We start from the raw sequence: 26,635 nt of genomic DNA, 5'->3' as shown, positions 1-26,635 counted from the left end.
ATTTACCTGTGGAAATAAAGTTTCCTAACTTTGATTTTCCTCCAAAACAACAAAAAAATTTTTTACTTCCACTATACAAAATTTGTCCAAAAAACATTCTCAGTTATAAAATAGGAAACATTCATGACCTTTCCAGTCATCGAGCCGAACCTGGTGGGGAAAATAAAAGTTTAGAAATGAAACACCACGATGACAACGATGAAATTTAGGACATTTTTTTTCCATTTTATTTCGGCAAATAATTTACGAACATTTCTGGAACAGAATGCTGTAAACATTACGGGGTTTTATTTTTGTACATACGACTCAAAGTCATTTACAAGGACAACCTTTTTTTTATGGAAAAACGGAAATAGCGCGTTAGTGGGTGGGAGGTAACTCGGGGGACACGTAGTGTTTGGTAACATCTGAGGATGATCTGAAAGATATGAAGGTCGTGTGGTTTATTTGGGGGCGAATCAGAAGGTTTTTTTGGTTTAAAACACCAATATAACTCTAGCTCGGTGCTTTTCTTTTCTTAAACAAACAAATCAGTTTTATTTTCTCTAAAACCCAAAGTCAATAACAATCTTAAAAGAAATTTCATTTAATCACTAACAGCAGAAATGTTTTTAGCAATGACTTTTTTTAATATTTTGCTGTGAATTTTAAGTTTTTTGTTTTTAATTTCTTAGCTTTAAGTTTTAAAAGACACTTTCAAAAGTCTGTCAGCAATTTCCTCTTAAACAAGATATTTTTTTTTTTTGCCACTGACCCGTTATTTCTTCTTTGCACATAAAAAGAAAGAAAAATCCCAAAGATGTACGAACAATGAAAGACGAGCTCGAGTTTTTATTTTTATTGCAAAACAAATTGGATTTGAAAAAGAAGCAGCTTTGAATTTAAATATTGCTCTTCGTACACTCAAAAAAAAAAAAAAAAAAAAAAAAAGGAAAAAAGTCATAGCGGACTGGAATTTTCTCCAAAAAAATAAAAATCAAGATGCTGATGAAAAGTGACACGAAGACTATGTATATATTTATATTTCTTAAATATATATTAAACGTGGCTTTTGTAAAGAATAACTGCAAAAAAAAAAAAAAAAAAAAAAAAAAGTCAAAACTTCGGAAAGTTCCGTGCGGATAAAGTGGCAATACTGTTATATATTTATATAAACGCACAGTCAATGTCGTTCGCTAGTTGTGATCATGGCAGCATCAGGCTGATAACGGCACCCGGAAATATCCGACATTTTCTAAGCCACCATATTGTCTTTTCTTGTTGGTTTGTTTAAAAAAAAAAAAAAAAAAGGAAAAGCAGCAGGTTTTTTTTTTTTTTACACTACAGACTCAAAAAAAAAGTCTAGGGGGTGGAGCCAGACCTGAGAAAGCTCCTCCTTGCAGGGCAGAGACAAAGATGTCAAAGTGTGTCTGGGTTAAGGGTTTGGGGAGGAGTTGGATCAGGTTTGGTTCTGCCCCCAGGACGATCGGTTCTGCAGCTATCAGTCTTTGTGAAGGGTTTTTTTTTTATCTGTAAAACGTGTGTGACGTGTGGAAAAACTACCTGATCGGCACTGAGTTGGGCGGCGTGTCCCTTTTAAGGCTGCTCTGTTTTATTTTTAATCATCACATGGCATGGTGAAATAATGTGAGCGTTGAGGTACTACGCGTTCGATGGCTTCCTTTTAAACTGGAACAGAAACATACTGAGGATTGAGTGGCTTTATTATCGAGCAGCGTGTACATGTGTGCGTACATGTGTGGAGCTCAGATCATCCGGTTGCGTTTGTGGGTCGGCGAGTCCGTGATGACGTCGCCGCACTGGGCGCTGGTGCGCTTCCTGCCGCCGGCGTTCTCCAGGTGCAGTGCCATCTCCTCTGCTATAAAAGTGTTCAAGTCAACGTCGTGGAGGCCGTTTCTCCTGCGGCCCGGGTTAGAGCCGCCGCTCACGTGTGTGGGCGAACCCGGAGTCCCCGAGCGGACACTGATGCTGGCCATCGCACCACTCAGTCCTGCGACAAAACACACACAACACACCTTTTTTGTGGGATTGTAGAATTCAACACCAGAGTTTTCATGCTCAGGAGTTCTGGATTCTGATTGGTCCAGAAAGGAGAGCCGGGGCAAGAGAGGGGGTGATTGACATAACGTAAGGATGGCGTCTTCAGTGTCAGTGCTCTATTTTATTCCCCAAAACCATTTATCGCTGCTATAAAGTTTAGAAAAAGGTCCCAATCCTAAATGTAACTATAAACGGATAAAACTACCACCATATATGACATTTCTCTGTGTTGTAGGAGAACTAAAACGCTTACCGTGCAGTGCAATGGCTTCGCGAAAAGGCTGCAGGTCCGTCTCGACAGAGGACACCGGGTCGGACGAAGGCGGCCGGTTGGGCGGGATTCTGGGTGTGGCTCTGGAGACCCTCGGAGGAGGAGCTTTGCCACACAGGAAGCTGATAAGATCCTCCCTCCGAATGTTCCTCCTGCGCTTCTTCACCCAGGCCAAGACTTCCTTGTTGCGTCTCTGCTGGCCCATCTGAATCCCGAGCTCGTAGCTCCGCTGATGTGCATCAACGCTTTCTGTTCAAAATATCCAGTGAGGAGCTCGTAACTCGGATCAGACCGGAGATCTCCACGACTACACATTGTTTGTTCAATGAAATGGAGTGAAGGAAATGAACGTGTGATACCTTTGTAAAGGTTGGTGACGGCTGTTGCTGCGTTCTGAAACGGCACCCACAGGGACAGTCCTTGTTGATGACAAACTCGATCTAAAATAAATAGAAAGAAAGAAATGTGAGAGGTGCAGAACATGGTTCACATCTCACACGCTTTCTGATAACAAATAACATACAGGTTACTTTCTAAAAACACACTGATAGGGGTTGATGCACCAAACTCTGGCAGGTTGATTGCCACTGTTCCCGATAACCAATCACCGATCAGCACTGTTCCCGATAACCAATCACCGATCATCACTGTTCCCGATAACCAATCACCGATCATCACTCTTCCCGATAACCAATCACCGATCATCACTGTTCCCGATAACCAATCACCAATCATCACTGTTCCAGATAACCAATCACCAATCATCACTGTTCCCGATAACCAATCACTGATCAGCACTGTTCCCGATAACCAATCACCGATCATCACTGTTCCAGATAACCAATCACCAATCATCACTCTTCCCGATAACCAATCACCGACCATCACTGTTCCCGATAACCAATCACCGATCATCACTGTTCCCGATAACCGATCATTTCTAATCCCAATAACCAGTCATTTATTACCTCCGTTCCCGGTAACCAATCACCCTACCCCACTGCACTCTGCATGCCCTCCTATTGTTACACAGCACTGAAACTGGAGACTTCTTCCTTATGCTTAATTATAAACGTATTGTGTCCACATGAGAACACTGTTACTATCGAAACAACAACAAAGACGCTGCAGATACAAAGAAAGGATGTGAGAATTAAGCAACATGGAGTCACGTGTCCTCAGAGAACACGTTCTCCTGCAATGCAAATAAGCACAGCGATTTCATAAATATGCTAATTATGTGACGTCATATGCCCCCGACACTCTGGGCACCGGGAATAAGCTAATCGTTTATTATTATTAATTATTATTATTATTATTATTACTACTGTTATTGTCCCTCCTGTAACCTGCAGTAGGATAAACACAATACAATGTTTTTTTTTAAGTAATTCTAAGTTTGATCACTTCTTTAGTATTATTTAAAATAAATTACACTGACCAACCAACTGACTCATGATCAGCTCCATATCTCACACACACCACGCTAGCTAACAAGCTAATCACCCACATTTCACGTTCAGCACTAAAATCAGCTTCAGGGATGGTCTGAAATCCAGACAAGATTAATAGACTTAATATTTTGATCGATATGAAAATAATTAATTATACGCACAAAAGCTCCACGCTCCGCTAGTCAGAACAAGGCAAGTGTAATACAGTAGTAATAACAACGGAAATCTGACACATTTCAAATCAAAGCGCAGTTTTGTTGTTAGTTTGTTATTTTTATTTTAAAGTTTACATTATTTAGTAAATAAATTACCCACTAGCTAACTCATGCTAGCTAACGTTATATATACTTAAACGCTAACAGCTGACTAATAGAATGTTGTTTTCCCACCCGTATACACACAGAAATCCCGCCCCCCCTCCATAATCGGCTAGTCCTCAGCGGACAAATGAAGCATCAGCCAATCACGAAGAATCAGCCTCGTTCTGGTTGGCCAACGCAACAATCACGTGACCCGGAACTCGCCGTAAAATGGGTGGGCATTTAAAAAAAAAAAAAAAAAGATGCTAGCAAAGAATTGCTAGAAAAGTCGCCGCGGACCTTTATAAAGCTGCGCCACGGCCGTCGCCGAGTTTTGAAACATGTGCCAGAGTTTTTCTGGGCTCTCGTCGACCTCCTCTTCCCTCGGTTCCGTGTGATCGGCCTCCGCGAGGCACTGCCTCTCCCAGTTCGAAAACCAGTGTTCGGGTCCGTGTTCTTGAATCTCTGCGTCGTTCTCTTCCTTCCGGTCCTCCATCATGAAAACACTCAGAAGGTCCACAATACAGTTTATTTGACACTCAGGTGTCTGATGTAAAACGCGTGAGATTTGTTGTTATGATTATTCTGAATTAATAATTTTTGAAATGCTTTCCCATTAGGAGAGAGCTGCTAGCGGCTCGGTACCGTCGCTGACTGCTCTCCTACTGAACAACTTAATACACTCTCCGCTCACTTTGTCACAAAAGAAAAACCCGCCCACAGAAACGAACCCGACAACCTGATTGGCTGATCTTTCCCCACGTGTTCGGGTGAAGAAACCCTCTAATGTTCATTGGTCAGAGCGAACGCCAATCAAAACTCCAACGGAAGCGTGTCACGTGGAATTAAAGCGTCAGTGAGTGTTTTTACTAGAGGAGTTTTAGCGTTAAAATAAACCTGTATAAAAGCTAAATATAATAAAAAATACAAACTAAATAGTACATGTAAAAACTGAATTTGTCGGTCTGTTATATTTCCCAAACGTCATTAGTGGATTTATTTTAAAAGTAAACTAAAGGCGTGTAAACGGCTAAACTGAAGCGAATCATTTTTAATTATTATTATATTTTTTATGTTTCTGATCTGTTCGCCCCCCCAACACACACACACACACACACACACACACACACAGTATTATATATACACACAGTATTAACCATTGATGGCTGGGTTTAATGCAGTTATTACATCATGCATTTGGTTATTAATAAAAATGTGTTTGTGAAATGTGGTCTGTACAGAGCGATGTGCACATCCCACATCTCTCCTCACGAACAACATCAGAGTTCAGGAGCATTTCAGAGTGGAGCATTTCTACAATTCCAAAATCGAGTGTGTGTGTGTGTGTGTGTGTGTGTGTGTGTGTGTGTATCCATCCACCTTTCATCTCTCCATTTATCTATCTATTGAACAGGTGAAGCTCTGGTATATTTGGTTTCCTCACTATAACTGCATCCTATTGAAGATCATCACTTGTGGATCTTTGGAGACGGTGAGCTTCAGTTGCTTATGTTCCTGCGCTTGAGTTAATTATTTATAGATAGATAGATAGATAGATAGATAGATAGATAGATAGATAGATAGATAGATAGATAGATAGATAGAACTTTATTGTCATTACATAAGACAGGTACACAGCAACAAAATGCAAATAGTAGCAATTGTGCAAATTGACAAGTGCAGATAAATATGTAAGTAATATGTGATGTTCCTGGGCTGGAGTTGATGATGTTCCCAAATAGCTCTGCGTTCCTTAAACGAGTGACTCAGCAGAGGCGGGGAAAGAGCTCCTCCCTCCGTAGTGCACACTAGGTGTTTGAATGTGAAGGGCGTTTGGGACCGAGCCCGGGTGAGTGTTTAGCTCCCCTGTGCGGATGTGACATTTCATAGAGGACCGCGGCCGCCATTTTGAGTTTTAGGTCCTCGCTGCACATCAGGAACCGAACCAAACGGAGCGGTGTGTGAGAAAGAGGGTGAGGGAGACAGGGAAAGCCGCTCTTTCCTGTAACCGGGCTAATATTTAAATAATAACAGAATAAAAAGTGACCGGAGGAAGCGTTTGACGCAGAGGAGCCGTTAGCGGTCGGTCCTGTGTGCGCTGTGCAACCCCTTTTTGTCGTTGTGGACTGTTCTGAATGAGTGCGGGTTCACGGTAACGATCCAGTTTGAATGGATTGCATGTTTCTTCGCTCCCCCCTACGCCAGGGACAACCGGAGGGGCACACGGACTGGAAATACGCCGAAGGAAGTTAGAACATTTTCACCCCCACCTCAGAGACTGTTTCTGCTCTAGTAACGTTTATGCTAGCTCGCGCTGACTAGCATCTCCGCTAAGCTAGCAGTGTTTGGTTTTTCCGTAGAAACGCTTTCGTTCCGAATTTGGGCCTTGTTTTTGTTATTGTGATCATTCAAAATATTATTGTTATAATTTTTTTTTTGGAGAGATTTAAGGTCGCAATTCATTTACTCGGAAAAAAAAAAAGAATAACCAAAAGGCGCCGAGATTGGGCGAATAGCGAGCAAGTACGTCCGCGTTTCTCTGCCTGCGCCCCCGCCGGCCTCTCTCGCTCAATCACCGGCGCCGACCTCAGGAAAGGCCGTGGTCGCGTCAGCGCAGGCCCGGCCCGACTCGCGCGGCCCCGACGTGCGCCCTCATTTTCCGTCTACCCGGAGCCCTTCCGCAACGGAACTCGAACCTGACAAGGGCGAGGGAAACCGAGACGATCACGACGAAGACGACATCAACCACCACGACCGCGACACCGCAACCATGAACCATCACCAGAGCCAGCAGCAGCAACAGAAAGCCGGCGAGCAGCAGCTTAGCGAGCCCGAGGATATGGAAATGGAAGGTGCACGGGAAAAAAAAACCCTTTGCTTTTAATTCGTTTTGTTTTAGGGTTTTATTGATAAAAAAACACGGGTGTGTTTACTCGGATAGAAACGCGTCCATCAGACTGTAAACATTACATTCTCGCGCTGTTAGCTTTCACGCTAGCGCCTGTGTTCACACCTGATTAGCGCGTTTTTACACAGACTTACTGAAAATAAGTAGAAATAATACATTAAAGCGTTAATTATCTTTAATAATATGGTTGAATAGATTTATTGGGGTGGGTCATTTGACAGGCTAGTTTATTATATTAGTATAGCAGCGCATTAACCTGATGGATCCTGTACATCAGTATAGCAATCAATCACTTTATAGTCTAAAACAAAATGATGATAAAACATGTACACAGTGTATTTGTTTTGGCTCGATGTATATAAATGTAAGCGTTTTTTAAAAAGCTAGCGCTAGCTATTAACAAGCGTGGTGCTAATCACAGCGAGAATGACCGCAGGGATCTGGATTTATACTCCGCTTTATTTTTATCCTCAGTAGACATTTTATTGAATTAAACTAAAGTCGTGTGTGTTTTATCAGAGACTTTAATGCGTTCAGTCAGCAGGCCTTTAGAGAAATCCGTTTTTTTCCCGTCATAAACTGATGAATGAATGAGAAATGATCAACACTGAACGGTGAATCCGCACAAATTAAAGCGGTTTATTTTCAGCGGTTTATATTATTGTTAATAAAATATTTTGTGAGAGTTAGGAAATATTAAGGTTAGCATTCTGTACAGTTTTACAGGCTTTAATTAAAGCTTTTAGATATTGTAAATGAATAGATAACAGAAAAAAAAAATAACCCGTAATGAGAGACCAGTCCGTGGTTTTGCTCATCTTATGTTAGCGGTGCTTTTTATTTTTATATATATATATTAAATTTGTTTTTGTCCCTTTCCATTTTTATATTCGCTTACTTTTTTAATTGTTTTTTGTTTTTGTTTTTAATTATTATTATTTTATCGCCGCATAACAGTCTGACTAGCACACAAGGGGGAGTGTATCTGGCGTTTTTCCATTCCAAGATGGCGGACTCTCGTTTCTCCCCACCCGTTCTCCGACACATCCCGCCCCCTTTCGTTTACGATTGGTTGCGCGGTATGGTGTTCCGCGCACCGATTGGATGAACGCGAGGGAACAGCCAGTTGTTGAGCGCGTAGGCGTGGATTTTGGTTAATGCGGATGGGAGAGAAAAAAAAAAGGGATTTTTTTTTTTGTGTCGGTTATCAATTAAAGCGACGCGAGGCCGCTCGACTCCGGTGCGTCCACGGGTTTTTAATGCGGCGGGGAGACGGCGCGGTATCTTAAGCCGTCCCCGGTATTATTCTGCCTAGGATTTATTTGTGTGTATTATGTGATGAAGTAGCGTTGAGTAGCATAGTTAGGGATGAGGGTAAAATAATAACAGCAGTGATGTGCGTTCGGTAACGCGCGAGTCATGGCGGAGGTGGAGGGGGGAGGGGCAAGAGGGAGGTGAGGGGTTAAAGGGAGGATCAGCTCCGAAATGCATCAGCGATAACAATGTCACGCCGTGGTCTGCTTATAAGCGGGTTATAAGCGCTTTATAAACGGATTGAATGGCGCGTGCGGGTGTGCCGCCGGAGATGATCAGGCTGACTGTAATGGCGAGGCCACTCGCTCGGTCGCGTGCTGTTGAAGCGCCATGTTTTAACGCGTGCAGCGGTTTTCATCCGCGTTTCCTCCCGATTCTTCATGTTCACCAACAGCATCATGGCTGTGTAGGACATATGCCCCCATGCATGAGCTGGGGATGTTTCTCCAGGTTTAAACGCGTGCGATCATGTTTATTGTGCTCTGCACACGTGGGTTCAAATCTCATTCATGTCGATTTACAGGTTTTATGAAGTCCATCACACACCTTTTACACTCTGCCCTAAGGGGAGCAGAAACTGCTGTAGGAAGGGGCAGCTCAGCCCAGCTCAGGCTTCAGGACTGATCAGAAGCTCAAATACCACCGCATTGGGCTCTTGAGCAAGGCTCTGAATTATCGCCTGCTCATTGAGAGAAATAGAAGTCTCTCTAGATGAGAGCGTTGCCAGATAATGTAAATGTTAAAGAATAAACTTCTTGTATACACACACTCGATACACTCTGATCTGCTGAGTGTGTCGATTTGCTTTATTACAGATATCGACCACGTGTGATGCTCGTTTGTCCCTCAGAGCTTTTAGATCCCGGATCCTGTTTGGCCAGATGGTGCTGATTAGTTTTCCAAATGTGCTCCTCAGTAACATGGTTTCCAGTCATCTACTTGCATGTGTTATTAGTGTTGACAGAGGTTGGTGAAAGAGCAATTGGGTATAACTGAAGATACAGTACATAATAAACAAATTTCTCTCCCAGATATTTAGCATAGGTACAAACGGATCAAGAGTGCTCCAGGATCATTAGTTTAGTGTGAACTTGAATGTTACTCATGTCTCATGGCTGAGTTTCTGCCTGTGCAGACACACTGAGATTAGACATGCTGTTTACTGTCAATATGATTCTATCCTGTATATATGTTAACACCCCCCCCCTTTTTTTTTTTTTTTATTATTTTTTTTTTTTACAAAGCTGGGGACACGGATGATCCCCCAAGAATCCCTCCAAATCCAGTCATCAACGGGAATGTTGCAATGACAGACGGACACAACACAGAAGAAGACATGGAGGACGGTGAGTGCAGATGTGTTAAAAAAAAAAAACCACACGTTCTCATATTTCTCTTCTCATTGTAAAACCACCGTGGCGTCCTCTAGCGATTACTAAGCAGTAGGTTCCCAAGTCATACGGTTCACATGTCTATTTTTATTTAAAAATATATGATATTATATGATTTCAAAATAATTAAATGAGTTTTGAAAGCAGTCATTTTCAGTTTTCCTGTTTTATTTTGTAGAAACAAATGAACATAGATGGATCGTCTGGTCACAGATGCTCACCATGGTCCACCTCTAATTTGGGTACATGGTCCTATACAGCATCCAGACGTGGAAATGAGTTTGTGATCAAAGTTTTTATAGCGTTGAAGCGTTAAATCATGATGGTCACATGATCAGGCTATTTCACAGAGACTTTTCCAACATGAGAATCACATGCACTTGGGAAAAGTCCTGTGTGGTGCGCTGGTTATAGGATCCCTCCTCTTTGAGCCGCTGTAAATGAGGATCATTTTAGCCGACTCGGAGCTCTATCCTTGTTTCACATCCTATTAGGTTTTAATTCAGTTTTTATCAAGTCTTTTTATTTTTTGTGGATTTGATTTAATCAGATATGGTGATAGTACATTTAGTGTACAATGTTAAATGTGGGATTTTTTTTTTTGGATGAGATGATGAATACGTGTATCGAAACAAATTAGTACTAGTGCATCATTAGATGTCTAATGGGAATTGAAAATAAATGACTTGGCTGTTTTGGAATATCAGTAGTTGGTGTGAACGTTGAGTGCGAATCCAATCGGAGCAGATCTTTGGAAAGTCTCACAAAATATATTACAATTAAAACCTACTATGGTGTTTGCTGGGGCAAAGCAATCTGTCGTTTATTTGTGTTTTTTAATGTCATACATCGTGCTTACAGGTTCAACAAAATGCCAGCTAGTTGTATGTCAGTGTTTAGGCTGTAAGTGTCCCCGGATCATTAGAGAAACGAACAGTTGCTGGAATTTTGATTAGAGATTACCAAGAGGTGCTAATTGATATAAATATGAATATTTAATCATTAATAAATATAATATTTGCGCTCTCCGTGCATGTAAAAACAAACGGGACGTGGCATCAGCGATTTAGCTGCTCCAGACGCAAGCTGGCAAAACTATTGCTATTGATGTTTGCAGATAGTTTAATTAATTAGTTGACCTCTAATTTTGTGCAAATTAAAAGCTTGTGTTCCCATCAGACAAGAATGTGTCCAATTGTTTCTGATAGTATTTTTTTTCTAGATGTATCGTCATTGATGTGTGAACAGTCAAAGACTTCAGAAGGAGCATTTCATTTCTAAGAACTCGATTTATTTCTCACGGCCGTGTGATCACACTCGAGTAGATACAAGACGGTGAATTGTTTGTCTAACATATGCATTCGTATACTTTATTAGAGAGCAAAACATGGTTCTCGACGTGGTTACGTTACTAAACCGCCAGTGATAGGCACAACATCCCAAAAATGCTATTTTATGTATACAACACTGTACTTTATTAATATTTTATAATTAAAATCTCAACATCAACAAAAATGCATAAAGGCAAATTGTTTCCCCACGGGCCATTATTACTGTCGCACCACCCGCTAAACTCTGGAGCGTTCTGGGCAGGTAAAGACGGAAGACGCTGCAAAATGAAATGGAGGAACTGGGAGAAAACGGCGAGGGGCGAGGAGAAGATTCAGACATGACTAAGTTTGGTATAATTTCAAACTAAAACATTAAAAATAATAATAATAAAACCACCGAACAGTGCGTTTACTCTATTTACGGTAATTTGAAATTAATGTAAATTTTTTGTATTAATGGTTATCCATAATCAGTGAGGAAAATAATTATTTGAACACTCTGCTATTTTGCAAGTTGTCCCACTTAGAAATCATGGAGGGTCTGAAATTGTCATCGTAGGTGCATGTCCACTGTGAGAGACATAATCTAAAAAAAAATCCAGAAATCAAAATGTATGATTTTTTTAACTATTTATTTGTATGATACAGCTGCAAATAAGTATTTGAACACCTGAGAAAGTCAATGTTAATATTTGGTACAGTAGCCTTTGTTTGCAATTACAGAGGTCAAACATTTCCTGTAGTTTTTCACCAGGTTTGCACACACTGCAGGAGGGATTTTGGCCCACTCCTCCACACAGATCTTCTCTAGATCAGTCAAGTTTCTGGCCTGTCGCTGAGAAACACGGAGTTTGAGCTCCCTCCAAAGATTCTCTATTGGGTTTAGGTCTGAGACTGGCTAGGCCATGCCAGAACCTTGATATGCTTCTTACAGAGCCACTCCTTGGTTATCCTGGCTGTGTGCTTCAGGTCATTGTCATGTTGGAAGACCCAGCCTCGACCCATCTTCAATGCTCTAACTGAGGGAAGGAGGTTGTTCCCAAATCTGCAATACATGGCCCGGGTCATCCTCTCCTTAATACAGTGCAGTCCCCTGTCCCATGTGCAGAAAAACACCCCCAAAGCATGATGCTACCACCCCCATGCTTCACAGTAGGGATGGTGTTCTTGGGATGGTACTCATCATTCTTCTTCCTCCAAACACGTTTAGTGGAATTATGACCCAAAAGTTCTATTTTGGTCTCATCTGACCACATGACTTTCTCCCATGACTCCTCTGGATCATCCAAATGGTCATTGGCAAACTTAAGACGTGCCTGGACATGTGCTGGTTTAAGCAGGGGAACCTTCCGTGCCATGCATGATTTCAAACCATGACGTCTTAGTGTATTACCAACAGTAACCTTGGAAACGGTGGTCCCAGCTCTTTTCAGGTCATTGACCAGCTCTTCCCGTGTAGTTCTGGGCTGATTTCTCACCTTCCTTAGGATCATTGAGACCCCACGAGGTGAGATCTTGCATGGAGCCCCAGTCCGAGGGAGATTGACAGTCATGTTTAGCTTCTTCCATTTTCTAATGATTGCTCCAACAGTGGACCTTTTTTCACCAAGCTGCTTGGCGATTTCCCCGTAGCCCTTTCCAGCCTTGTGGAGGTGTACAATTTTGTCTCTAGTGTCTTTGGACAGCTCTTTGGTCTTGGCCATGTTAGTAGTTGGATTCTTACTGATTGTATGGGGTGGACAGGTGTCTTTATGCAGCTCACGACCTCAAACAGGTGCATCTAATTTAGGATAATAAATGTAGTGGAGGTGGACATTTTAAAGGCAGACTAACAGGTCTTTGAGGGTCAGAATTCTAGCTGATAGACAGGTGTTCAAATACTTATTTGCAGCTGTATCATACAAATAAATAGTTTAAAAATCATATATTGTGATTTCTGGATTTTTGTTTTTTAGATTATGTCTCTCACAGTGGACATGCACCTACGATGACAATTTCAGACCCCTCCATGATTTCTAAGTGGGAGAACTTGCAAAATAGCAGGGTGTTCAAATACTTATTTTCCTCACTGTATGTTTGATTTTTGATAATTTTGGCAATTAACTTCACAGATAATCTTGTGTGCAATTTCAGCAATAAAACTTTTAATTAAAAAAAATTACTTGTTGATTTTAAGAGACCTGTCTTACTTTCTCTTATATATTTTGCTCTTTAATAAAGGAAAAGTGCTTCATATCCGAATAATCAGTCGAATACCCAATTACTAATATAATCAATAGCTGCAGCCCTACATTATTATTATTATTATTATTATTATTATTATAAAAAATCAAAACATCAATGACTCATAAAATATTTCAAACAAAGACATGGGCAATTTCGGGCAGCTGTTCGTTGAGTGCCTGTAGAATAGTAAGTGTCCCTATGTAAAGTCAATCTTGTCCATATAGGGTTTTTCAGGGAGTCTGAAATAACAGGAACCTGTGGGAAAATGTTTCACTAAGATGATTGAGCAGCTTAGAGAACGTGTAGCGTGTAAGAGTGACACGCAGAACGTATGATGTAAATAACGAAGTAATGTAACGTGATCTGAATGGTTTGTAGCGCTTCAAATGCCCTGTAGTTTATTTAGATACTTTTTTTGTTGTTGTTGTTGTTGCTAATAATCGATACAAATAGATGCACGATGTTTGTCCTGGGCTACCTGATGGTCCATACATGCAACAGGAGGTGTGCGTTTATTACGATTTCTTTTTGTACTAAAGATTTAACGAAGTCTAAATATAGGAACCCCCTCACATCAGAGTGCTTAGTGTCGGTGTTGGGTGTCTCCTACACATGTTTCTGACACTTTATAGCGCTGTATATTTTGTTTATAAATAAACTTGGATAAATAAACCTTCGGCGTTTGTGACGTCCTCTAACGCTGTACTCGAAATTCCACAGATACGAGCTGGCGTTCCGAGGCCACCTTCCGCTTCGTGGTGGAGCGTTTCAGCCGGCTGAGCGAGTCGGTGCTCAGCCCGTCGTGCTTTGTGAGGAACCTGCCGTGGAAGATCATGGTCATGCCTCGCTTTTACCCGGACCGGCCTCACCAGAAGAGCGTCGGCTTCTTCCTGCAGTGCAACGCCGAGTCCGACTCCACGTAAGTCCTCACCAGAGCTCGCGTTTCTCGTTTGCGGCTCGTACAAAGCCGTCGGTTGTTTTTATTTATTTTGCCATGGCCGTGTTTTGCTGAGGCTCAGCACACTTCTTTTGGCAATTTCGGAGCATGCTGGCAGCGTGTCAGTGCTGCTGACGCTGAAACTTTCCTGCTCGTCTCGGCATTAAAACGCTGTATCAGGAGCCGGATCAAATCTAGTCTGGGAGCTGAATATTCAGAAAGAAAAACGCTTGGGACTTCTGTTGAAATATGCAGATTTTGGGAATAATGTACAGTCAGGACGCTTGAGTTAGGGATTAACTGGAATATATTGGGAGTTTACAAAATTGCAGGTTAGCCTGTAAAGGGGAACTGAAATGGAGTAAAAAAAAAAACTTTCTTTCCTGCACATTCATCAATCGCATGCACACGGGAGGCCACACCCCCTACATGCACTGTGCATTCCTCTATAACGTAACACATCATTTCTCGAATCCCGCACATCAAAAAAATTCATCTTTACGAGTATTTATGTAAATTAGCGATTGCGCAAAAAAATGTTGCTGCAATTAAAGTAAAAATTTTTATTTAGAATCTGTATTAGTTTGCAAGCATGTCAATTTCCCATTTCCCATTATAAGTTTCTGTAAATTTACCAGAAATTGTTCTCTTGTTTGCTGCTCCAGTGATAATTAGTGATGCGTTCTGATTCGCAGATTTAAAAGGATTTTTCCCGTGACTTCTTTGCATTCTGGCTTTGTCCTGCTTCTCAAAAAGGGATTTACTTCATCAGGACACCTTTGCAGTCATGTTTTGCGTTTCTCCTCGCTCTCAGGTCATGGTCGTGTCATGCTCAAGCAATGCTGAAGATCATCAACTACAAGGACGACGAGAAGTCGTTCAGCCGGCGCATCAGCCACTTGTTCTTCCACAAAGAAAACGACTGGGGTTTCTCCAACTTCATGTCATGGAGCGTGAGTGACACTTATTTATATGGAGATTTTTCAATGATTTTTCTTTATTTGTCGAGCCTCTGTTCTTACTTGGTTGTGTGTGTTTTTCAGGACGTTACTGACCCGGAGAGAGGCTTTGTGGAAGATGATAAGGTCACGTTCGAGGTTTCTGTCCAGGCCGATGCTCCTCATGGTGTAGCGTGAGTAACGCCCTGCGATACACGGCCGACGTTTCAGATATATTTATTAAGCAGAAGATTAAAGCGATTCTGTAAATTCTGTGTATAGATGGGATTCAAAGAAGCATACAGGATATGTAGGATTAAAGAACCAAGGAGCCACATGCTACATGAACAGTCTGCTGCAAACGCTGTTCTTCACCAACCAGCTCAGACGGGTAACAAACCAACCATTCTTTACGTCTCTTTTACGTCTCTCCTTTACATGTCCTGGGTGAACTATATAGCTTAAAGGTGCGGTTTTGGGGCCAAGCACTTAGTTGCTCTTCACAGTAGAAGCCCAGGTGGTCATATACTACTAGAATACCAGAGACACGTAATAAAAACATTAAGCCTCTGATCAGAGATCTTCTCACATCTTGTTTTTGACATAGTTTTAATATATTAATTTAGTCAATGCTTATTTGTTGAGATCTCTCACTTCCTGTTTGGTGATTTATTTATTTTAGTTTTTTCCTTTGTGTGTGATGGACCCAATCTCGTTTAGCAAAAATCCCAGCGGTTTTGTTTAGTTTTTTTTTTTCCCCTTCCTCCTCCCTGGGTTCTCTATTGCTAGACAAGATTTGTAATAAAAACAAAAACACAATCACAGGAAAGTGAAATCGTAATTGCATTTTTATTGCCACTGTTGGTATGTTTCTAATTAGATTAAATCTTTTTGGCCTAATTAGTTTTTTTATTTGTGCGTGACTATTGGCGCCTCCTGGTCTTAACCTTTCATTTATACTCCACCTATAAGTGAAGATCTTTCCCTACGTTAAGTTATCGTTTATATAAAGGGTTTGTTCACTCCTAGGCGGTCTACATGATGCCCACAGAGGGTGACGACTCCTCCAAAAGCGTTCCCCTGGCACTGCAGAGGGTCTTCTACGAGCTCCAGCACAGCGATAAACCTGTCGGCACAAAGAAACTGACCAAGTCTTTCGGGTATGTGGACAGGAGACAAATAGAATTAAATTCTACTCGTACAGTAATATGTACTGAGAGTTCAGCTACAGACAATTATATAAAACATAATACCGTTATGATTGTTGACTTGGTTTTAAGGGTTATATTGAGTGCTTTCATTCAATATGAGCGTCCATGACCGTTTTCCCTACATTCTGTGTGTGTGGGTCAGGTGGGAGACGTTGGACAGTTTTATGCAGCACGATGTCCAGGAGCTGTGCAGGGTGGTGAGTTTAAAGTAGAAATATTCTCATTAGTAACTCATCCAAATGCAAACGAGACCTAATCCTAGTCTTTTTTCCAGCTCCTGGACAACGTTGAGAACAAGATGAAGGGCACGTGCGTGGAAGGAACCATCCCGAAGCTCTTCAGAGGAAAGATGGTGGTAAGATTATCTAAAAGATTGATTTATTTATTAAAATCTTCGTTTTATTTTACTTTAATCTGAGAGCAGCTGCGACCAAACAATTACCCTAGATCATTAAAGTGTTCTGTTGGATTTTTACTGTGTGTGTGTGTGTGTGTGTGTGTGTGTGCAATAGTTTTTTGTTTTTGTTTTTTATTCACTGAGTTTGGTGTTTGTTTTGCAGTCGTACATCCAGTGTAAGCACGTGGATTATAGATCTGAGCGAATAGAGGATTACTACGACATCCAGCTCAGCATAAAGGGAAAGAAAAACAGTGAGTTCTCTTTATTTATTTTTATAATACTGGTATATTCTGTGATTTCCTCATTGTTGTGTCAGGAACACATGATTATTTCCATAGGTGATAAATAACCACATCTCTTCTTTTTTCATCCCCCCCTCGCAGTTTTTGAGTCATTTAAAGACTACGTGGCAGTGGAGCAACTCGACGGGGATAACAAGTACGATGCGGGGGAGCATGGCCTACAGGTGCACATCCTCTCTCTCTCTCTCTCTCTCTCTCTCTCTCTCTCTCTCTCTCTCTCTCTCTCTCTGATTTGCAATTAAACCGCCCACACGCCCTCTCGCTCTGTCGCTTGGCTCATTATGATTCTGACTTCTGGTGTGTTGTTTTTTTTTTTTCCCCCAGGAAGCTGAGAAGGGAGTGAAATTCCTCACTTTTCCTCCCATCCTGCACTTACAGCTGATGAGGTTTATGTACGACCCGCAAACAGACCAAAATATAAAAATAAACGACAGGTAAGAACACTGGAAAAGCGCTTTATTGTAACTTTGATAACACGCGCACACACACGCATCTGTGGTCACTACTTTACACTGATGACTTGCACTGAGTGGAGTCAGACAGGGCTACGTAGTCCAGATGGCAGCTGCAGACTAATGAACATCAGTCATAGTGGAACGATATTTGGACTTGATCTTCATTTTGCGTGGGGAGGGGGTACACGTACACGGCTCTGAAATAGAATTGCAGAAAATTTCCAGAAACTTTTTATAGGAACTTAATCTGAGAAATATTTCAAATCAGAAGCTTACCAGGAATTTATATAATCTGACATGCACGCATACTAATACAGATTTTAAAAAATCTGTACACACAGCACAAGGCAGCTTTAAACATACGTTTGTAATATTTATCTAACTCATGTGAATACTCACCAAGATGAGCAGTTTTTTTACAGGATTCAAGACATGACGTGCAGAATTCGAGAACGTGTGTTATGTGACGGAGGCATGTAGGGGGCGTGGCCTCAGTGGCCCTGCAGTAAATGTGCTGTGTGCATGTGATAGAATGTGGCAGGGTAGAAATTCAACCGCAGTTGCATTCAATCTGGTTGTTTTAACTGAGATTATCCTGCAAGATTTCTACATTATAGGCAAACCTGCAATTTTGTAAACTCCCAGATAATTCCCATGGAAAGTTTGTAAACTTGAAAAAGATTTTCCAAATAACCCTACGAGTGACTCATCAAAACAACAATCCATGACTCTGTAGTTCGCAGCTGCTGTAATCTCTGTTCTCTGCTTATGAAAGTCTAGGTGTGTGTGTGTGTGTGTGTGTGTGTTGATTATTACTGTCACGTCCTCAGGTTCGAATTTCCCGACCAGTTACCTCTGGACGAGTTCCTCCAGAAGCCGGATGTCAAGGACCCAGCCAACTACATCCTCCATGCCGTGTTGGTGCACAGCGGAGACAACCACGGCGGTCACTACGTCGTCTATCTCAACCCCAAAGGAGACGGCAAAGTGAGTGTCACGGAGCCAATAGTGAGGACCATTTCCTTATTTTTGGGGGGTGGGGTTTATTATGGATGAACATATTCAAGCCTAAGACTGGTGTCTGTCTGAAAATCGCCACTCAGGTAGTTTTTATTCCTCTTATACCGCAGCAGCTGGCAGTGATTTACGATTTCACGTGCTAGGGCCGTCCGTTACCATAGAAACGCTAAATCGTTAGAACGTTAATGTAAACAAAGAATTTAGGATTTTACATTGCTGCGGTATAACGACAATCACAAAACATTCGGTATATTAACGCATAGCTTTAATCGAGTCTATCCATTTGAGATGACGAAGACATTGCAACTTCGTGTTTAGTTTTACAGACTCGCATCTGTCTAACGTCTCTGTATGTTCATCTATAGTTCTGTTGGTTGTATTTGCTGCATGATTCATCAATACTTTGCCTGGCCTGGAATTTTGACCCTGTTTGGCCTTGAACAGCTACTAATGCATGAGTCCATGTGATTTAGTGTCCATATTTTATAGATATTCACAGCTGATGATAAGTGTGATGTTGCGGTGTTATTTAGTACGTGCTCAATAACAACCAGATCTACATCAGTGCAAGCATGAAGTAAATAAAGCTTTTTAGCCATCAGTCAAATGAATGATTTTAATAGAACAGTGATCTTGTGTTCCTTTTCCTGCTGCTTTTAACATTGGGATTAGTGAAAAGGCAGTATATTTTTAAATATCTTTTACGAACTAAAATCAACCCTGATGCCGTGTATTAAAAGCCGAGATCTGTAACACTGCTGTAAATCAAAAGAATAGCAGATGTAGCAATCGGTTTTAATTTAATTACTTATTTATCCAAAATATCCGCATAAATGATTGTTGCTCGGCCCTAACTTAGTGTTTACCATTAATCTTGGAGGCTCTTCCCTTCTGTGGATCCCAATATCATTGTTTTATTAGATGGTTTTTCATACTGTATTTATCAATCCAAATGAATCCTATAATGTTTCTTTAACAATGATCCTGGACACTCATGCATTTTCTTGTGGTTTTTTTTGTAGTGTAATGTAACATTTGTATAAAATGTGGATTGTGTGTGCGTGTTAAGAACACAGACCCGCGCAAATTCATTTGTTTCCCCCTTAAAACCAGTGGTGCAAGTTCGACGACGATGTCGTTTCCCGATGCACTAAAGAAGAGGCCATCGAGCACAACTACGGCGGCCATGACGACGACCTCTCCGTGCGCCACTGCACCAACGCCTACATGCTGGTCTACATCAGAGAGTCGAAGCTCAGTATGCGTGTTTCATTTCTAACGTTTCTCTCTAAATAAACTGAAACCCGCTCTTTCTGTGTGCAAGTAGTAGTGAAGGAGACATAATGCCTCTAAATGACTTAAGAGTTCTGGACACTGCAGATTAGATTAATTACTGACGTTTTGAGACAGCTTAGAGTTGCTTGTAGTTCACGTAGTGGCCAGCAGAGGGCCAGCTGATTTGAACATACACACCAGTTCTTTATTTGATTGATGTAGCAATTCAGCTGTGCAATGTCATGATGGTCTCATGCTGTCATGGAGATTTATGAGCTGTGTATGTGTAGGTGAGGTTCTGCAGCCGGTTACAGACATAGACATCCCTCAGCAGCTGGTGGAGAGACTGCAGGAGGAGAAGCGTGTAGAGGCACAGAAACGGAAGGAGCGTCAGGAAGCTCATCTCTACATGCAAGTGCAGGTAAGAACACACTGTTTTTCTCAGTGATTAAGTTGAGCTCTGCTCAGGTACAGTGTATGTGCTGGTTCTCTAAGCTATGTTTGTGTGTTTTTTATTTATTTATTTATTTATTTTAATTTTTAATTTATTTTTTATTAAAGATGGTGACCGAGGACCAATTTTGCGGCCACCAGGGCAACGACATGTACGACGAAGAGAAAGTCAAGTACACAGTGTTCAAAGTGCTGAAAAGCTCCACCCTGGCAGAGTTTGTGCAGAACCTCTCTCAGACCATGGTGAGCTTCACAGCGCATGCCTCGGCACACCACTCGGCACACTCTTCAGTCCTGACCGTGGTACACGCTGTGCCCTTTAGAGCTCCTGGAGTCGCTCAGTACAAAGACTTTTTTTGATCCTGTAAGAAAACTCCGCTTTGCTAAAGCAGCCAAGAATACCAAGCTTCGTTTCCTGACAGTGTCTAGGACAAAAAGAACAGAATTAATGCTCTGTTGAGCTTTATTCCAACCAGTTTTTCTTCTCTCATAAAATTCACAAAGTGCCGGTGTGGGTGCAGGTTTTCATCCCAACCAATGAAGGGTCACATCATTAGATTTGGACGGGGTGGAATTTTGTTGGAATGAAAACCTGCACCAGGTCTAAGTCTTAAATTTGCCGTTCTAGGTCTTATGGTCTTATGTCGTGATACCAAAAAGTACATTTACGATTTCATTCTTTGTTGTCTTAAGGTCTTAAAAACCCTGTGCACCCACACCGGTCCGTTTGTGGAAAACGATCAGACACCCCTGGTCTAATCGCTAATGCTAAAACCTCGCAATAACTCGGTCGGTTCTGGGTTAACCAGCAGCAGGACAAGTAGGCGTTCCTAAATTCATATTCATAAAGAAGATCGTGATGTTTCTAGGTCCTTTTACTTTCTTCAGTCATACTCCTTTTGCACAGCGCAGATAAGTATCTCCTTTCTCCGTACTGTACTCAACTCAGTAGTGTTCAATATCCTATGGATTTGTGTGCAGGGTTTCCCACAGGACCAGATGCGGCTGTGGCCCATGCAGGCCAGGAGCAATGGCACCAAGAGGCCGGCCATGTTGGACTACGAGGCAGACTGCAACAAGTCTGTAAGTGATAAGCAAAACCCACAGACATAATTCACGTATCCTGCTGCTTCTATGCTTCCATATCATGTCTGAGACACTTTGCTCTGCTTCGCTCACTAGATGATTGACTTGAGTGATAACGAGAATCCCTGGACAATATTTTTGGAAACGGTAGATCCAGAAATGGCATCCAGCGGTGCGACGTTGCCCAAGTTCGACAAAGACCGTGAGTGGTGTAAATGCATCGCACGTGTACATCTCATCAGCTGGATTTTTTTTTTCCTCTGACATTCCAGTTCATCATTCTTTAACTTCCTTTTATTTTTCAGATGATGTCATGTTGTTCTTGAAGATGTACGACCCAAAAACCAGAAGCTTAAATTATTGTGGACATATCTACACACCTATATCCTGTAAAATACGTAAGTCACTCCAACCGAACTTCCGCTGGGTGAAGATCAGGGTTGCAAAGGCGGAATTTCCGGGAATTTTAACTGGAACTTCATCTGGAAGAATTTGGAAAATTTACCAGGAATTCATGGGAAATAATTAGAAATTTGGGGAGATTTTAGATCAACAGTATCGTATAACATAAATAAACATTTAGTTTGGCCATAAACTGACATGAATGCAAACTAATGTACTAATTGTAACTAATCAAATTTTTAGAATGATTCAGTTCCAAGTAGAAGAGTTAGATATTTGCTAATATATATTTAACAATATTACTGGATTGTTCTGTATTTTTGATCAAATAAACGCAGACTACTTTGAAAAACATTTCTTTAATACCATAGATAAAATATATCTACCCATCCTAAATCAAAACGTATGGATGTAATCTTGAGACTCAAATGCAGAACTCTGGTTTTAATATTCCTGTGGCCCTGCAGTAAATCTGCTGTGTGCATGTGATTGATTAAACGTGCAAAAGTAGAAATTCTACTGCGTTTTGAAGTTCCCTGTTTTAGGCTAACCTGCGATTTTGTACATTTATTCCCATATTTCCCTCTCCCGTGATCAGGAGACTTGCTGCCTGTCATGTGTGAAAGAGCAGGGTTTCAGCAGGGAACTAGTCTTCTCCTCTATGAGGTACGTTCTCTCCGTTCACATGTTTACAGTCGTTCAGTATAGTTTTTTTGCTAACGTGTTCGTCTTTGATGGTCTCGGCAGGAAGTTAAACCGAATTTAACAGAGCGGATACAGGACTTTGATGTCTCCTTGGATAAAGCTCTGGACGAGCTCATGGACGGAGACATAATCGTGTTCCAGAAGTACGCCTTCTTTCCTCAGTTCACTTCCAGGGCTTCTGTTGAGTTTCTCAGTGGAGAAAAAAAAATAACGTGTCTAAATGACCCTGTTTTCCGTCTAACAGGGACGACCCAGACAACGAGACCAGCGAGCTGCCAACGGCAAAAGACTACTTTAGAGACTTGTACCACCGCGTCGACGTCATTTTCTGCGACAAAACCATCCACAACGACCCGGGCTTCGTCGTTACACTATCCAACAGAATGAACTACTTCCAGGTTCGCCGTTTTTAAAATTAACTGACCTTGACTGTATGACAATGGGAATATAAATAGATCGTGTGTGTGTGTGTGTGGTCGTGTTTAAGCACCAAATTCATTGTTTGAAGCAGCTGATAATTTAATGCCATACGGGTCATTGGTTCTATTCTGCAGTTAATTATGAATAAAAATACCCATGCTTTCTTTACTGACCCAGATTACAGAAGCCACACCCAACTTTTACTGGCCACGCCTCCTTCACAAGTCATTCTTTCTTCTAATTCAGTTTTCACCACATAAATGAACTTTTCAGAGCAACATTGATATATCTTATGCACATGTTTATATTTACTTTGCCCAATAATAAAAACTAACATAACATAAGGGAATATATAAAGCCTCCACCTGAACAATTCAATTTTTTTTTTTCCATATTTGTAGGTGGCGAAGACTGTTGCACAGAGGTTAAACACTGACCCCATGCTACTACAGTTCTTCAAGTCACAGGGGTAAGTTTGTTCAACTTAATATGACCAAAGACGGCAATCAATCGCTTATTATTTATAGCAACTCGTTATAACCTGATTTTTCCTCCAGGTATAGAGACGGCCCGGGAAACCCACTCAGGCACAACTACGAAGGAACTCTCCGAGACCTGCTGCAGTTCTTCAAACCACGGCAGCCCAAGAAGCTCTACTATCAACAGGTAAGACATCTGAGGCCACGTTTACACTAATCCAAATCAAATTACCATCTAAAAATGTTCCACACTTGCGCTTGCCAAAAGCTTCTCGTCTGCACTGAAACGTCCGAAAACGCTCACGTGCCCGTAATGCGCGGGAGCAAGCAAAACCGAAAACACGCTTCAACCTGCGCCTTTTCCTCCTGTTAGCTATTTGAGAGCGTTTTCAAATAGCGAAGGTTTTGACGATTGAAACCGCGTCTCGGTGTGGATGGAAGGCCATAACAGCGGGAGAAATATGCGTTATTAAACATTAAATGATGAACACCATGTTGGCTCACACTTCTGCATAGAGTGACATGTTGAACACAGGAACCTGAGCCCCACCATGCAAGTTCAGCTCCGGTCCTCTGATTAATTCATGTCTCTTCTCGCTTCTCACAGCTCAAGATGAAGATCACCGACTTTGAAAACCGGAGGAGTTTCAAATCCATATGGCTCAACAGTCAGTTTCGGGAGGAGGTACAGCGAGTTCCTCGAGGAGCTTTTTTTTGTATTTAGATGTATAATTTGTACGTCTGAGCTGTTCCTGACTTTGCCTCTCTTCTCCAGGAGATCACACTATACCCAGACAAGCATGGCTGTGTTCGAGACCTTCTCGAGGAATGTAAAAAGGCAGTGGAGCTCTCAGACAAAGGATCAGAGAAGCTCAGGTATAAACCACTACGTGTGTGTGTGTTCCAGGTTTAATTTTATTTGGTTTATTTGACACACGTTGCTTTCCCTGTACACGTTTTATGTTTCACTCCTCATCGCTGTCGCTGCTTTTATATACGGCTTAAATGAAACCTCTTTTTTTTTTTTTTTTCCTCTCTCTCTCTCTCTCTCCCCCACTCTCTCCCACTCCCTCCTACCTGCAGGCTGTTAGAAATCGTAAGCTACAAAATTATTGGGGTTCACCAGGAGGACGAACTGCTAGAATGTCTATCTCCCGCGGCCAGTCGGACGTTCAGAATAGAGGTGAGATCTCATTTGCTCCGCTCCCTCTGGACTTTATTTCGCAGATCCAGATTCATTCCCTTATTAAAAAAAAAATATTGAATAGTGTTGCGAAAGTCCAGGTGTGTATTTTATACTTTTGTGTGCGTGTGTTACTTAGGAAATCCCTCTGGACCAGGTCGACCTGGATAAGGAGAACGAGATGCTGATTCCAGTTGCACATTTCCACAAGGAGGTCTTCGGGACTTTCGGAATTCCGTTCTTGCTCAAGATTCGTCAGGTGCGTTTGGTCGCTTTGGGGCTGATGATCATAGGAACGTTGTTGACTTGACGAAAAACGGCATGGATTTAGAATATTCGCTCCACCCACTGGGCTTTTTCCCCAACGTTTAGTTCTTGCGAGCATTGAAAGACAGTTGCGTGTTTTCGAGATGTTAATGAGCATTACACACTAAGTCTCTGTGTGCTGTTTCCAGGCCGAGCCTTTCAGAGAGGTGATGAAGAGGATCCAGAGCATGCTGGATATCCAGGAGAAAGAGTTTGAAAAGGTAAATGACCAATGGTGCTACCAATTTTTTATATATATAAATTTATTTATATATTTATATCGATCTCAATTGATATAAATAACACTACTTATCTCTGCAATATGGCATCTGTTAGTGGGTGGATATATTAATTAGGCAGTAAGTGAACATTTTGGCCTCAAAGTTAATGCATTAGAAGCAGGAAAAATGTGAAAGCTAGACGGAGCATCTCCAAAACTGCAGCTCTTGTGCGATGTTCCTGGTCTGCAGTGGTCAGTATCAGACTGTATCAGTATCAAAAGTGCTCCAAGGAACGTAGGCACGTAGGGCGTGAAGCCTGGTCCGTGTGGTCCGATCCAACAGACGAGCTCCTGTAGCTTAAATTGTTGAAGTTAATGTTGTTGATCGACAGGTCACGACTGTTTAAGCAGCTGAAAGGGGACCAACACAATATTAGGCATGTGGTCAAAATGTTATGACTGACCGGTGTGTATAGACATTGTCTGATTGGGAGTCAGGGTGATGTAAACACAAGTTGTAGATTATAAAATGTAAAACCCTGTGCAGAGCGATTATGTGTCTCTTTTTGTTTTTGTGTGGAGAACACGCTCACACACCGTTCTGTATTTCCACCATGTTTCAGCCCTGTTTGGTCCGGTGTTGTTTACCTTCAGAGCTCATTGTAATTAAACATTGTGCAGCTTGTAATGCTTTTGTTAATTTTTCGATCTCACTTTATTGCCCTGTACAGTTTAAGTTTGCGATCGTGATGATGGGCCGGCACCAGTACATCAACGAGGACGACTACGAAGTGAACCTGAAGGACTTCGAGCCACAGCCGGGTATGTTCCTTTACGCTCCGTAACACTTCAGAACCGAGCTGTGCGGAATTGTATTTATTTTGTTGTTGATAAAGATAACTAGACGATATTTTGCTGAGTATTATTGCGCTGGTACCTTAAGGACTACCGTGGACAGCTGACTCCTAAAATTGAGATGAATCTTTTCCAATAAGTTAGAATTGATTTTTACAGACTTTTTTCTTTTCTTTTATAAAGCCCGTTTTTCTACAAGCGTGCATCGTCTTTTGAGTAAAATTCTTACAAATAATCAGGCAATAGAATAATAAGACATGTTAGCTGTTACCAAGCAACAGAAATGAGTATTATAATATTAATATAATGTATGTTGTATATAATACTTTTGAATAGATGATTTTTGGAGGGGAAACAATTTTATCATTCTAAATGCATTTTAATAGGCTGAATCGCGCACGAGTCTAATCTACTAGACTTCACCACGTAATGTTCGCGCACATCGCTGTAACAGGAAATGAATTAACCACCCAGTCCTTCACTGTTGAAACTAGAAATAGAACACGCTAGTTACATATTAAGTCTAAGAACCATTTGGATCACTTGATCACGTTTCAGAAGGTTTCATGTTCGTTTTTTTCCCTCTTCCGCAGGAAACATGTCCCACCCGAGACCTTGGTTAGGGCTCGACCACTTCAACAAAGCGCCGAAGCGAGGCCGCTACACGTACCTGGAGAAGGCTATCAAGATCCACAACTGACGCGCTGTCTCTCTCTTCGCCCTAACCAACCCTAATTAAAGACTCTAACCAGAA

At 41.5% G+C, this 26,635-nt stretch overlaps 2 protein-coding genes across 6 annotated transcripts; one reads left to right on the top strand and one right to left on the bottom strand.

Moving 5' to 3' along the window:
• Positions 1-1,685: 1,685 nt before the first annotated feature.
• c14h16orf72 (chromosome 14 C16orf72 homolog) lies at positions 1,686-4,749 on the bottom strand. The gene is made up of 4 exons (XM_046865689.1): positions 4,365-4,749; positions 2,671-2,751; positions 2,294-2,560; positions 1,686-1,990 (listed from the first exon to the last, which is right to left on the bottom strand). The coding sequence occupies exons 1-4, from the start codon at positions 4,561-4,563 to the stop codon at positions 1,746-1,748; spliced, it is 792 nt and encodes a 263-aa protein (XP_046721645.1). The 5' UTR covers positions 4,564-4,749; the 3' UTR covers positions 1,686-1,745.
• A 786-nt stretch (positions 4,750-5,535) lies between these two features.
• On the top strand, positions 5,536-26,635 carry usp7 (ubiquitin specific peptidase 7 (herpes virus-associated)). Of its 5 annotated transcripts, none has more exons than XM_046865688.1 (31): positions 5,536-5,556; positions 9,531-9,632; positions 13,955-14,153; positions 14,986-15,124; positions 15,215-15,303; positions 15,392-15,500; positions 16,139-16,269; positions 16,463-16,517; positions 16,595-16,675; positions 16,881-16,971; positions 17,104-17,186; positions 17,347-17,456; positions 18,308-18,485; positions 19,611-19,755; positions 20,063-20,193; positions 20,334-20,468; positions 21,207-21,308; positions 21,408-21,513; positions 21,617-21,709; positions 22,312-22,379; positions 22,461-22,561; positions 22,663-22,816; positions 23,240-23,307; positions 23,396-23,504; positions 23,925-24,002; positions 24,093-24,193; positions 24,401-24,500; positions 24,640-24,759; positions 24,956-25,027; positions 25,758-25,848; positions 26,475-26,635. In XM_046865688.1, exons 2-31 carry the CDS (start codon positions 9,593-9,595, stop codon positions 26,579-26,581), a joined length of 3,186 nt encoding a protein of 1,061 aa, XP_046721644.1. In that variant the 5' UTR covers positions 5,536-5,556; positions 9,531-9,592; the 3' UTR covers positions 26,582-26,635. The 5 variants fall into 5 exon arrangements, with proteins under 5 accessions (XP_046721644.1, XP_046721641.1, XP_046721640.1 ...); XM_046865685.1 differs by lacking the exon at positions 5,536-5,556 and adding an exon at positions 5,933-6,916 and having other exon boundaries at positions 18,308-18,464; XM_046865684.1 differs by lacking the exon at positions 5,536-5,556 and adding an exon at positions 5,933-6,916.

Source organism: Silurus meridionalis, chromosome 14 (genome assembly GCF_014805685.1).
Source record: "Silurus meridionalis isolate SWU-2019-XX chromosome 14, ASM1480568v1, whole genome shotgun sequence".
Taxonomy (NCBI): Eukaryota; Metazoa; Chordata; class Actinopteri; order Siluriformes; family Siluridae; genus Silurus; species Silurus meridionalis.
This window is presented reverse-complemented; position numbering and strand designations above follow the sequence as displayed.

Bases quoted from the DNA above. Each gene is read 5' to 3' on its own strand.
- c14h16orf72 (XM_046865689.1), bottom strand. From the start codon at position 4,563: ATGATGGAGGACCGGAAGGAAGAGAACGACGCAGAGATTCAAGAACAC. The intron at 2,752-4,364 runs GTCCGCGGCGAC...TATTTATTTTAG, and splicing joins CGTGGCGCAGCTTTATAAAG to ATCGAGTTTGTCATCAACAA. The intron at 2,561-2,670 runs GTATCACACGTT...TATTTTGAACAG, and splicing joins CGTCACCAACCTTTACAAAG to AAAGCGTTGATGCACATCAG.
- usp7 (XM_046865684.1), top strand. From the start codon at position 6,835: ATGAACCATCACCAGAGCCAGCAGCAGCAACAGAAAGCCGGCGAGCAG. The intron at 16,676-16,880 runs GTAAGATTATCT...TTTGTTTTGCAG, and splicing joins TCTTCAGAGGAAAGATGGTG to TCGTACATCCAGTGTAAGCA. The intron at 22,817-23,239 runs GTTCGCCGTTTT...CCATATTTGTAG, and splicing joins ACAGAATGAACTACTTCCAG to GTGGCGAAGACTGTTGCACA.